Source organism: Peromyscus californicus, unplaced genomic scaffold (assembly GCF_007827085.1).
Source record: "Peromyscus californicus insignis strain IS unplaced genomic scaffold, ASM782708v3 Scaffold_8__1_contigs__length_139910024, whole genome shotgun sequence".
Taxonomy (NCBI): Eukaryota; Metazoa; Chordata; class Mammalia; order Rodentia; family Cricetidae; genus Peromyscus; species Peromyscus californicus.
Window position 1 is genome coordinate 62,187,374 of NW_026294606.1, and position 13,956 is coordinate 62,201,329.

A 13,956-nucleotide genomic window follows, 5' to 3' on the forward strand; every position below is an offset into this window, starting at 1 on the left:
GTTAAGGGTGGATCTAACACTAGAGATAAGACTTTGGAAAGGGAAAAAATTAATAATGCTTAATTAGCACATCCACCAGGCCTTCTCAAACAGATAGTCTGGATGCTTAAGTCTGTTCTTAGAGAATCTGTGAGATATCTCAGGTAAGATACTTTCATCCATCCGGGGATGGTCCTGGCCAGATGCTGCTAATGACGAAAATGACAGAAAGGCCTGAAATTAGGGATCCTGGCTGTGTTACTGCACAGAAGTTATCTAAATATTCCTTTAGTAAAGGAGAAATGGTGCCCAACAAATGATGGAAAAGCTACAATAGCACACGAGAAATTCAAAGTAGGAAACAGCTAATAATCAAAAGCCAGTATCACCAAGACTCCTTGAGCCTTGGCTTGACCCCTGGAAGACCCTTGGCTTCTTCTAGGTATTAGTTTGTCATATCAGCTGAACTCCTACTTCATGTATTTTTGCAGCTTGCAGCAGTGGTGTTTGGTAATTCAGATAGTGGCACCCACATGATTCAAGTCCTAAAAGCAAATAGCGTATCTGTTTTCTAGGTAGTGGGCAGATGGTAGTGCTTTGTATGTCAGGGTGTCAATTATATCAAACTCTGTAAATGTAAGCTGATTGGCTACGGTTTCATTAAAAATTGATTCATACAGGATGATGCATTTGTTTGAGGCAGCTGTTGTTTTAGCTATAAAAACAGCACTTTTAAAAAGCAAAGTAGTGTTTGAGGTGACTAAGAGATATGTAAAACAAGTGAGATTTTGGTTTAGGTGATACAAAAGGAGCCTCAAGCATCTCTCGTGTCTTTAAAATAAGGTAAAACCTATCAGGTGCTTTGAGGGGTCTTCCTGTGCTGTGAATGATAGGCAGTGCCTTGGAAGAATGCGCCCCGGCCAGTGATTCTCAGCAAGTTTCCTTGTCTTTTGTTTGTTTTGTCTTTGAGACAAAATTTTGTTATATAGCCCTGTCTAGCCTCAAACTAGCAGAGATTATCTTGTCTCAGCCTCCCTGTGCTGGAATTATAGTACTTGAGTGACTGGAAGCAGTGTAAAAATGGGAAAGGTAGAAGGCTAGGCTGGAAGAGTCAGCTTGTAAAATTATGTGATCTTACAGAAAGAACATAGAAGCCATGGAATGTAATGCTACTTTTATTTCTTCTTGTTTTCATTTTCTTACTTTGAGTGTTAAATATAATTAAAAAGGAGAGGGTATGCAAAACAAGCCCTCTAACCTATTGCAGTTTCTTACTTTAGCTAAATAAGGTTTGCTTTTTTTGTCACTGTTCCATGCCTTCCATTCCTGTCTCTGGGTATGCCACTGCAGCCCTCCTAGTTCCCTATCCAAGTGCAGAAAGGCCACGGTAATTAAATCTTAACCAAGAGCACATGAATATGTTTAGCATATAGGGGAGCAAGTGTAAAATATTAGCTTGTGAAATTAATAGTGTCACTTTTAAAACTTATCTCACATCTTTCGTAAGCAAACCCCATGTTAAGAATACAGTAGAATGAATGAACACACGGGGCACTTAACCACCAAGACCACAAGTTAATAACTGTGCATCTGATGTGTTTTAATTGGCAAGGGCAACTCTTGGTTGGTAAATTTGGCTGAGGGAAGGGCTGTTTCTTTGACTCTGCAGAGTACCAAATAGCTTCCTGAAGCATCTCTGTACTTTCTAAGAATAGCATTTTGTCCGTTTTTTACCTGGAAACACTAAAGATTTAGTCACATTCTAGACCGCTGAGCAACACACTGTCTTTTTAAAGATGAATCCTAATGTTGCTTTTAAAAATTAATCAGGATTTTTTGAGGGTTTTTTGAAACCTTTAACTGCTTTGTAGAAAGTGAAAATAGATGATCTTGGGAAGGGCAAAGCCAGAAATTTATAGGTGAAACTGTAGTGTATGGGAGATTCCTAGAGCATAAAATGAACCACTTAGATCAACAACCTTCAGACTCTTTAAAAGGTAGATAAAACTTGGAGAGATGACAAGAGAAAGTGGGTATGTGGAGTGTGTCCTTTTTGGCTCAAACTGGCTTGAACGCCATCCTACTTCAGTGAACAGCCACCCAGTTTGTCACAAATTTGGATGCCAAAAAAAACCAAAAAACCCTTCATTCACAGTAAGAAAAACATACCAGGTTTACTGATCTAGCCTTCCAGGGCCTTTTTGGTCCCTTGATCTCCCAGCCCCTCAGAATTCAAAGGCAGCTTAGAAAGAAAATTTTAGTTTACTTGATAACTATTGAGATCTTGAATTCTAGTATAACGTGAATTGAATTTATCTGCCAGGACTATTACTTTGGTAGAGGGGGAAAAAAAACCCACAAGTATATCATTCAGTCATTCAATGGTCATTCTGTAACTGGTTTTAAGTATATATTTGCTTCAATTTAGAAAAGAAAGTAGATTTCCTGTGGTTATGATGAATAACCTTGAAGACATGGATAAGCCTCTTGAGTTCATTTCTGGTAGATACTTAACTAGTACAGAACATAGTAAGCTTCAAATCTGAAATACTTGTTTTTAAAACTACTTTAGCCACAGAAAAATTATTTTCCCCTTCTCAGTCCTCAAAATGTATGGTTATTTATATTTTTTAATGTAGTACAATATTAAAGTATTGGTTTAAGAATATGGACATTCCAAATAGACCATTTTTGCCACTTAAGGAGCACTTTAGTATAGGAGTGTTTGTCTTTGTACCAGGCTAGTGACTGCAGGAGATGTTATGAGGCCTCTTTCCTTGATACCAATAGCACATGGGGCTGGCTCCAGCCACTGAGAATGGATGTTGTCAGCATGTGACCTGGAATTTCTTCCTGCCCCTGTTTACTCTTTCAGTAATTAAGAACAATCCAAGTCATTGACCATCTGTCTTTGTACTTGGATTCTTTAAATACAAACACAAATTTGATTGAAAAAGATCTATCTTATTGTACATATTTTAGTCAAGGGCTTTAAGAAACTGACCTTCTGAAATAAAATGTTCCACCACAGAGTCAGATCACAGTTGTAGCCCTCTCCAGTGTGGTCAGGTTAGAAACCTCAGGTAAAATTTCCTTAAAGAGTTTTTTGCCACTTTCCTTAAGGGCAGAATTAATTTTAAAATCTGATCTGTTAGTATCATCCTCTCTAGCTGTGTTGACACTACCTTTCACACTGAAAAATGTAACTACTGCCTGAATCAGGGCAAGCCAGGATATAAACTGGTTATCTCTACATAAACAATACTTTGCCCACCCTGTGGATATTATTGCTAAGAATTTCCAAGTACAGATTTTCTAGAGAAACATCTGTAGTTTGAAAAGATTTGCAGTAATCCAGATGGTTTCTTTGAGAAGAAATGTACTTGATAACTTAAAATTAAAGTCTTTCAGTAAAATTGAGTGTTTTATGATTTTTTTAAGAGTGTGTGTGTGTGTACATGCATGCATGTTCCATTGGCCTGTCTCTTGAGGCCTTTATCTTTTGAAAACAGAAAAAAACCTTAACAGTGTCTCAAATTATTCAGCAATTAAAATGGAAAAATACCAAGGGAACTCTTTATGACAGCAGAAACCATTAGTGAAAAGATAATAGACACGGACTGCTCTATTTAGACTATGTGGTTCTGGATTTGTCTGGGAATTACCACTCCCAACTTCTGACACATGATGGTATAGTCAAATCTCATAGCTATAATACTAATCACTGATTGCTTTACCAACTGAACCTACACAACTGTATTGCTAGACTTATCCATTTCTGGGAATATGGGTAGTGAAAAGCATTAAGTACCCCTGAGAGTACTGTGACAAGGTTGATGGAATGACAGGTATGAAAGTGGGTTTTGTGTGTTTCTCAGTTTCCTTCAGTGGTCAGTATTGCTTTACTGTCTCCTGACTACCCAGAGATGTTCTTCTTATAGCTGCACATACATTGCCTTCATACAGAGTATGTACCCCCAAATTTCTTCCATGCTTATGGCTGTGTTCCCTTCTGATAGATTTTTTTAAGTTTAACAGCGGAATTAGTTCTTAGTGAGTTGTTAGTGGTCTGTAAACACAGAAGCTCAAAATATTAACACACACACACACACACACACACACACACACACACACACACAAAGTGTGTACCCTAAATACACACATTACTAAAAGAGAGTAATCAGTAGTGGAAATATTAGACTGTCTATGAATTAGACACTATGATATTGAGTTCTAGGGTCACCTCTGAAAACTTACCATTGTACCAGTTCCTGTGAATGTCAAAAGCCCCAATGAAGGATAGTGGGAAGGGTTTGATAAATGGACACATGAAGGTTAATTATATTTTTTTTTCTGCTCTGACTTTTATTAACTCAATGAGTTGTTGAAGTTGTTACAACAGGGATGCCATAAGGTAACCAGGGCATTGTGTTTGTCTTCTCTATACTTTAGATTTCCAAAAAAGCCAAACTTGGATATTGACACTGGCAGAAACTCTTGAATGAGTAGATAAGTGTGAGACAAATTATAAAGTGTAAGTGCTCATGACACAGTGTCAAGTGAGCAAATTAGAAAAATATAAAGTATCAAAAAATACCAGTGTAAAGCAGAAATAGAAGGGTTGGGACTTGTTGAAACACATGGCTCAGACTACATCTACCTCTGGTGATCATCAGAGTCCCTAGGATACTGATGCTCTTCTTTGAAGGGGAGCAAGGCTTTTCTTGGTACCGCATTAAAGAGGAGTTCCAGGGATGAACACTGCCGCAAGAGGGCTAACCCCTCTGCTATGTGTTGCAACCATTGACCATGGAAGACCATCTGGGTATTGTAGGTGTTTAACCACACACCTTGAAAAACTGGAATTGAAGCAGAACATGCTTGTCCCCTGGATCTGGTGGCTGAGCCATATGGTGTTACATCTGACCTCGAAATGAATTCAGTACATTTAAGACCTGAGTTACAGCTGGTGTGGGAAAAATCTCAGAACAGGCGGTTCCCTTAACAGCTGTACTTACAGCAAGGGCCAGCAGGAAAGACAATTTTATGCTTGTCTAAGCTTTCATGGGTTATCCGAAATCTATAGTTGCTCCCTTGCCTTTGCCATAATTAGTTTAAAAATCAGAGAAAATGATACTTTTCTCTTCCTTTTTTGAGATATTCTCTACCAATCAATTAATCTAAGACTTTAAGTTAGTATTAAGAGATAGATAGGTAAAAAGTCTGTGGTAAACTAAAAGAGCACTCGACCCGTAATCTTTAAATGTGTTCTAATTCAAGAACTATACAAATCAAAATCACACTGGGAGGAAAGCACTAAATCTCTGCATCCATGGTAACTCTTTAAATGTGGATGTCTGTATTTACTCTGAAAATTTTAAGACAATAGTTTTAATGTGTGTGAAATGAAGAGTAAGTCACTTTTAGCACAACAAATGAAAAAAGGTTTTAAATTTTTAAAAATTGGTTTGACAGGTTTTCCTTCACTGATTTAGAGTGATGAAAAAAGGAACTAAGGTGCAGAGAAAGAAATGTATTTTTTCCTAAATAATCCAAGAACCAAACTATGAAAGCAAAAGAAAATATGTCTGTCCTATGACACTCCTCCCACATTACTAAGATTTGTTCATTGTGAGAGTGCCCAACTGAAGCTGTAATTAGGGGCAGAAATATAGTCTGGACCATTAATGAATTATGGTAAGAAACTGTATCCACCTGGAGGTGGGATGACTTTTTGAATTCACATAAAAATCTCCAAATTTGCTCGCTAAGATGGCATTACTGGAACTGAGCTACTGGGTTCAGCAAATGGGCAAGTAGTGAAAGAAGTGTGTTACCCAGGTCTTCAGTTATTCTTGTATGATATTACAAGGAAAGCCAGAGTTTGTTTGGTGTAATCTTAAAGAATCTCTGTTTAAATTGATGTACTTTGTTCTGGGAATTGATCTGAAATTTCTCAAGGGCTCTGATCTGGAGATTTAGAGTGGTAAGAAGTTTTGCTTCACATAATTTAGTTCAGCATATCTTATGGATAGGGACCATAGACGAGCCAGGTACCAATTGGAACTGGAATTACTAAATGAGAGAATGCCACTATGCCACAGCACAGACAACTTCTTCACTCTCTGTCCCAGAGAGCGAGCGCTGCAGGGAGATATGGCTATGGAATCAAGCCTAAAAGTTCAGTTCTTGGTTGTAACAGTCTCAAACTTAACAGACAGCCTAGATCAAAGATAGACTCTTTTCTCTTCAAATTTGTAAAGTTGGGGAAACAAGACGCTCCTTGGGTAAAGGCGCGCGCAGGCAAACCTGACAGCTTGAGTCTGCTCGATCTCTGGGACCCCTGAGGTCGAGAGAGTCAATTCCTGCAAGCTGTCCTCCAGTCTTCTCCCTCGTGCCGCGGCCTGAGCCGTGAGTGAATTTGGAAGGGAGTTCTTTGAGAGGGTTGTTCGTTTATTTGGGGTTTTTTTGCTTTGTTTGCTTTTGAGACAGGGTCTCACTATGTAGCCTTAGCTGGCAATTTGTGAAAATTATGTGTATTACTCCTTCCCAAGATGATTATGCTGAGAACTGTATAGTGTTATCAACAGATTGTTGATGATAACCAGTTTCTTTACAAGTTGATGAAAGGGACAGGCAAGCCTTCAGGTCACTGAATTAATAATCTGAGAATGGGAGAGAAGATTGATTTAAAAGAAGTATCTTCTGGCCTGCTTTGGGGGGATTTTTGGCCTAGGTTTCTATCGGCTCTTAGAAATGAGGAACCCAGAGATGTGCTACGGCCATTATTTATTACATAGGCTAGATTCAGCTCACAACTGTTTGGGTTTATACGTATTCATATTGCAAGTGTTTTTGTTTTTTGTTTTTGAGACAGTGTTTTTCTATGTAGCCCTGGCTATCCTGGAACTCTCTCTGTAGACCAGGCTGACCTCAAACTCAGAGATATGCCTGCCTCTGTCTCCTGGGTGCTGGGATTAAAGGTGTGCACCACCATACCTGGCTCAAGTTAATTTTAAATTGGTTAAAATTAGCTAATCATTTTTTAACAAACAAGAATTGAATGGTCCTATGTACAGAACTTGACTTTATGTACTCTATTTTAGAGATAAGAGAATAAGGCACTACCCAAGCTTTTAAGAACCTTCTTATCTATCTGGCTTTCTAAACCTTTAAGCTTACAAAGTGTTTTGTAAGTGTGACATTCTAGAGATACTCTAAGGAAATTACAAATAATATAAATGTATGCAAATGTTACTGTAGTTAAGTACATCTCTTTATTGTAGTTGCTATGGTCCAAGTCCCATAAACATCTTGCCTTCCCTCTTCCACCTCCTACTTTCATTTCTAAATAACTGTATCCCAGGTAGTTAGTACAGGGGGCTATGAATAGGTCTCCAATGCAGGTAAAGCTAATAAATGTAATTTAGGATGAAAGGCACTGTGTAAATGCTTGAGATGTTGTTATTACTGCTCTCATGTGCTTTATTATTTTTAAATTGTGCATCCTTTTAAGTAGATTATTTGTTCACCACAGTCTCCATTATATCTAAGCAAAGCCTTCACAGAAATTTCTAAAACCTTTTCATTTCTCTCTGTAGGTTGTTGTTTCGTAACGTTTTATACAAGAAAAGCTGCACTTGAGGCCCAGAATGCACTGCACAATATTAAAACTTTACCTGGGGTGAGTTGGTTTACTTTTGTACCAAAATTACTTTATTGCTTGAAAATGGTCCTTTCAACTAAAGGTTCTAGTTATGGGTTCTTAGTGCCAAAAATGGCTTTGGTCTTTTGAGGAGTATGTTCTGACCCCTCTGTTCCCCGCAGTAGCCAGACTAGCTGGCCAGCCCACAAAGAAGGCTGGCATTAAGACTGATGGGAAGAACTCTCAAATAGCATGTCCCCTGGTTAGGAAATCAGAGTGACCCCACTGGGTCCAGCAGCTGCCAAAGAGTATTGGGTGGGTTAAGATTTTAAAGATGGTGGAAACCCATACATACAAGGAAAGCCAATGGGAAGGGAAAAGCTTTTACTCTCCAGGGTCTCCTTTTCAAATTTAGTCTTTAGATTTTCATTTGAAAGGACAAAATGTGCTCTGTATAGATAGCATATTAAAGCTCCTAATGACTTCTAAGCAGTCAATGTGTTAACAAAGTCAGTGTTTTAATGCCTGTGTGTGCCTTGGTGTTGGTGTAGAAGAGAAAATAGAAAGCTTGCCGTGCTTATTTTTCATTTCCTTCCTAGTAATAGCTGATGATTAGTACAATTATTAGATATGAACTGATGTTGCATAGGACATTTTCATCAAGATTTATCAGACTTTTGTGGGATTTTTATATATTGCATGGTAGTACAAATTGTCCTTTGCTGTTTATATGGTGTATTTTCTCCATTTACTTAAATGCCAGTGGAGAGTTAATTCAATATCATGGTGATATGTGTTTGTTACAATAAAGGATCTGTGGTAAACACTTAAGTACCATGATTTTATTGAAACATGTTTTGTTAAGAAGGATAAAATGCTCCTGATGTTTCAAGGTATAATTTCAGTGTTTGCTTACTTACCTGTGCCTGTACACATACAACCATGTGCAGTCACAGACTGATATGGGCACACATATATTTTTTCCTCCTGCTTCTCCAAAAGATAGGATTTGTGTAATTCATGTTAGGCCCACTGAAAAACTTATAATGTCTGTTGTAGAAAGATGCTTAGCAAAAGATTTTCAAAATATGAGCTGCTTCTTTTGAGGTAGATGGATTTTTGAGACAGGATCTCAAAATGCTGACCTCTAACTTGTGGGTGAATGCAGAGATTACAGGCAACTGGCCCCACACTCAGTGATCGCCAAGAACAATAAATTAGGGAGCACAGCTATTCACCATACCGTTTTGGCTTTCCTCGTTTTCATCTGAGCAAATCAAAGGACAGAAGAGCTAGTTTGTAGTGACAGAATGATTCAAAGTTTTTTACCCTGCACACACTTGCTACATTTGCCTTTTCACTTGTGGTCAATGGGGATAGACTCTCACATCTTATGTTTATGTGTAGCTTTGTCTTAAAAGCATCACTTTTAACAGCCGCAGGGAAGACATGAAAGTAGTTGCCTTTCAGTTGTGAGCCTTTGGTAGAAAGGGAGAAATGGGACCAGACATAAAAGATTAATGCATATTCTTGGAGAAAAAAATATTACAGACTACCTTGCTGTTTGATTACAAGCCTTAGAATTAGTCAACATTTCCATAATTCTAAACCAATATACACCTGTTTTCCCACTGTGATGTGAAGGCACGACTTAATTTAGCAGAACCCCTGCTGTGCTAAATCTCTCATTAAATACCCAGTAAGCTCAGTTATTTAAAGTTGTAGCATGACTATTTTAACTGGTTGCCTTCATATTATAAAATTAATAAGAAATTAATGATGCACTTTGCCATATGCCTTCAGTTTCTTTTTGAATAAAAATAAAAGGGACAAAAAAAAGCACATCATCTGCTGACACTTTAAATCTTTTCTGGTTGTAATCAGTTTCCTGTGGATAAAGTCCATTACTTACTGCCTCTTTTCTCATGTGTCCAAAACTTTCCATTTATAACAAGGTCAAATAGTACATTTTTTTCTTTCTTATACAGTTCGTGTTTTGGATCCTAAGGAAATTTTATTGTACAGTGGAACTTGACTAATGTTTGGGGTTTCCTTTTGGTCTGATGCACCGTTTTCCCATCTTGAAAGAAACAAAGAACTTGATTAGTGCAGGAGGGAAAGAAACTGATAGGTCCGTCTGGCAGGCAGTGTGGTGTATCTGCTCTTCAACTGAACTTTGAAGCACCCTTTTTTTCATTAAGTAGGGTGTGACTGAGGTGAAGAGTTGGGACTTTTTTGGTAACGCACAATGTATATCTTAAGCCTGTTCTGAGAAATGTGTAACTCAGAAAAACCCTAGATCTTGTATCCCCACTTTCAACACAAACCCCTAGAAATGGAATAGCAGAAACAAAGGGAGCTAATCCAGAAACTCTACCCTGAGAGGAAAGAATGAGAGTCTGAATCAGTTTTTTCATTGGATCAACCTCACTTCTAGAGGGGGTTGCTTAATGCTTAAGCAGCAGATTAAATCATAGAGTTTATTTATTTCTAATACTTCATGAAGTTAATAAATCACAAGTAGTTACTGAGCAACCACTATGTCCCAGGTACTGTGTAGGAAATAGCCAGGATCAATCCTGACAAGACTTCTACTTGGTCTAGCTGAAGGATAGTAGACAATTAATACATACTTGATCTGTGCTTTAGTGCTTTTCTACTTCTGACACAATATGGAAATCACTCACACACACACACACACACACACACACACACACACACACACACACACACTTGAGGTCCTTAGTAAGTAGTACTCTTATAGTCTGATGGAGAATATTGTAGTCCTGTGTGCACCGGCAAGAATACCTAATAAGTCATTGCATTTCCTGCAGCAGTATTTGATTTTTTTCTATTCCTATGTCATTATGTTTTTGGAAAAACTTTAGTTGCCTCTGATCTCAAGGTGTGACATACTAGGTTTAAAAAATGTCTCCTTTCATGATAAGAATACAGTATTTCTCCATTGCAGAGCTGTAGCCTCATATGTGCAGAGCTTCAGGTTCAACCCCCAACACCATACACACAGAGAACGTATCAATCATAATTTCTAAAATCATAGTGTCCCAAGGAGAGCAGGGGAGGGTATCAGCTTAGGACCCCCAAGACCAAGTTCTCAGCACAAAGGAGATTTATTTGCCCCACAGGGACAAGGGGAAGGGAATAAGAGACAAAGACAGGAGACAGCGGATGAGGGAGAAGGGAAAGGAACAAGGAAGAAAACGAAGAGGTATTTGTCTGAGGGGAGAGGGGAGACAAAGAACTACTTCGAGATAGAGAGGAGACAGACATGGCCCATAGGCAAGATTGTGGTTTATAAAGGTAAACCCTGTTGGGATGAGTTGTTTAATTTTAATTATGCGTGTTAATTAGGTGAGCTAATGGGTCTTTTGATTCTGGACGTCAATACTTTGATAGCTGGACCTTGGTAGTGAGCCTCAGGAGGAGGAAGTGGACAGATAAGGGAATAGACCTGGGTGGCTAGCTTTAAGAATGTAATCTAACAGTTTTTAGGAAGGCAGAGGGAATTGTGGAGAAGGCTAGAGTCCCTTCAGAGGGTTACAGAGGAGGCTTTGGAGGGAGAAATGGGAAGGGGGAAACATTGTGATTAAATTACAATCTCAAAATAAACAACAAACAGATAGTGTCCTTTTTTGCTTGTTGAAGCAAAAAAAAAAAAAAAAAGGTTCAGCCCAAGGTCTCAAACTTGCCTTAACCTTCCAGCGCTTGGATTACAGGCTTGTGCAACCACTCTCAGTAATAGCCTCCTCTCACGCAGCTGGAACTAGCAAGCAGGGTAGTATCATTCAGAGGAAACGTCAGTGTCTACCATTGTATATGCCAGAGGATATTCCTATGACTGCAACCTGGATTTTATACTTTTGTTTTAACTAGTCTTATTTATTTAGTGCAATTACAAACTGAAAGTAAAAATGTCTGCGGCACAGAAAAACTTCTAAGACCGTTTCAATGGTCAGACGTTAGAGTCACACCCCTCATACCAGTGATAGCACTGCACCATGTGCCATTTCCTCAAGGTCTTAACACACTCTATGGCAATATGACTTCTGGATTGAAATCTACAGTGGTATCAGTAGAGCATCCTCTGTTTAAATTAATTTAATTAAGGATGTAATAACATAGAATACAATTTTGAGAAACCTCTTAAACTTTAACAGCAAAGAGGAATCTGAAATCTAAACGTCTTGTAAAATATTAATCATAAATTTCTTTCAGTCATATTTTATGAATATGCCTTATCTTTTTCTTTTTAGAATCACTCCCAATTTTATTAAATGCAGTTTTATATTAAGGAGATATTGCCCCAAGAGAACATTTGTTTAGAGCACTCCCATTTTAGCAGAGGCATACTGAAAAGTGTTTTATAATAACACATGCAGTGTGAGCAAGGACTACATATATATTTGAGTTATAAAACAAGTGATCCTGATACATTAGGAAGAAGCTGAAAATAAAATGGCCTCCTGGGACAAGTATGTTCACCTGCATGACATGAATGGGCCCTTTCCTGGATGCCCTGGAAGAGATAATTTACTCGTGTGGGTAGGCACCTTCCTTCCAAGTGGAATTGACTAAGCTGTCTATAGAATTGTTTTCATGTCCTTAATAGTAGAATGCTAGGGTTTATTCTTTTCTGCAGAACATCTGGGCTCTCCCTGGGACCAAATTTAATTTGCCCATTGTAATGTGAGTCACTCATTTTCTTTGAAGCATTTCTCCTAATTATTAATGTGTACTTAATGTCTTTGTTCTTAGAGCCATGGTTATGATTTTACCTTTATCATCATTATTTCTGTCATAAAATCTCTCAACTCTCATATCCTCATATCATGGAACCCCCCCTCCTCTCCCCCCCAAAAGTCGTGCTATTTGAATTAACACCTAACTAGACCAACTTGAGTAAATTTCTTCAGGTGTCCTTTAAATAAATTTGTAGCACAAATTCTAATTGGTATTATTAATAAAAACCCAGAGCTGTATATCAGGGTGAAAGCTGAAAGGTCAGAGAAGCAGAGCAAGCCACAGCTACCACCTTTTACCTCACCAACTCCTCAGCCTGAAAGCAAATCCTCAGATTGAATACCCCTGAGTCTTGTCTCCACTCACCTTGCATTCCTTTCTCTACACAGCCATATCACTTCTTGTCTCAGCCTTCTTAGTGCTGGCATTAAAGGCATGTGACTCCCAAGTACTGGGAGCAAGGGTATGAGCCATCACTGCCTGGCTTTGCTTCTCTTTTAGACTGGATTAATCCTGTGTAATCCAGGGTGACCTTGAACTCACAGAGATTCGTCTGCCTCTGCCTCCTGAGTACTAGGATTCAAGGTGTGTGCCACCACTGCCTGGCCTCTATGACTAACTCTGTGGCTGGCTCTGCCCTCTGATCTTCAGACAAGCTTTATTTGTTAGAGCATATACAAAATATCACCACACAAATTAATTTAAAAAATAGCCAAAACATTTTTATAAGTAGGTTTGCATCTCCAAAATTGTATGTCATATGTAATATAAAATATGCATTCATTCATTCAACAAACAATTAGAAATTTTTTATTGTTTTCCTAATACTTTGCTGGATACTAAGGAATACAGAGTAGTACCATTGCCCTACATAACTGAATCACCAAAAAAAAAATGATTGCACCATGTTTATATTAAGAAAATTTTCAGTACATAGCTGTAGGAAATTTAATTTCCAAATAATAGGCTAATCTTATTTATTCCAGTATTTCCAAAGTAGTCATGATTTACTTTGAAAGGAGAGATAATTCTGCCTGTATTGTAAATGTTATAATACAAGATGAATATAGATTTATGTTAGTGCATATATATGTGAATGATGACCTGGTTCATTCTGCATATACAAATCTGTATCTGTGTACATATTTATATAGCTATAAAGAGGTGTATATACAGTTCAGTAAATGCAGGAAGATACAATGTAAGTCCTACCCTTTTACTTTGCCTGCCAACATTCTTAATTGCTTCACTGTAGTCACCTTTCTTAGGCCTCATCAACTGTCTCAACTTCACTGTACAATAATAATTCTTATATTTCAATAAGAGTCTTGGCTGATGCATTGTACATTGTGAAAGAATACTTGAGAACTGCTATTAAATAGTAATGATCCCTGTCTTTCACCTTAACAAAAGACTTGGTAACTAAATGGCATGTTGCCTGTGAAGCTCCTGGAATCTGGAGATATGCCTTAGAAGTCATTGTTTCTACTTGGTAGCTTCTATAGGTGTGAACTCTTCTAGGCAGCCACCCAGAGCAGAAAGTACACTTTTTATGGATTGTATAAACCAGA

The 13,956-nt window shown here is 38.0% G+C and overlaps 1 protein-coding gene across 29 annotated transcripts in view; it reads left to right on the forward strand.

Annotated features, from left to right (window-relative positions):
* Celf2 (CUGBP Elav-like family member 2) overlaps window positions 1–13,956 on the forward strand; it is an 842,930-nt gene that overhangs the window by 711,419 nt on the left and 117,555 nt on the right. For all 29 annotated transcript variants that reach the window (XM_052727707.1, XM_052727708.1, XM_052727705.1 and 26 more), the window contains one exon: window positions 7,581–7,663. In XM_052727707.1, the coding sequence (XP_052583667.1) occupies window positions 7,581–7,663 (83 nt within the window). The remainder of the gene's footprint in view (window positions 1–7,580; window positions 7,664–13,956) is intronic.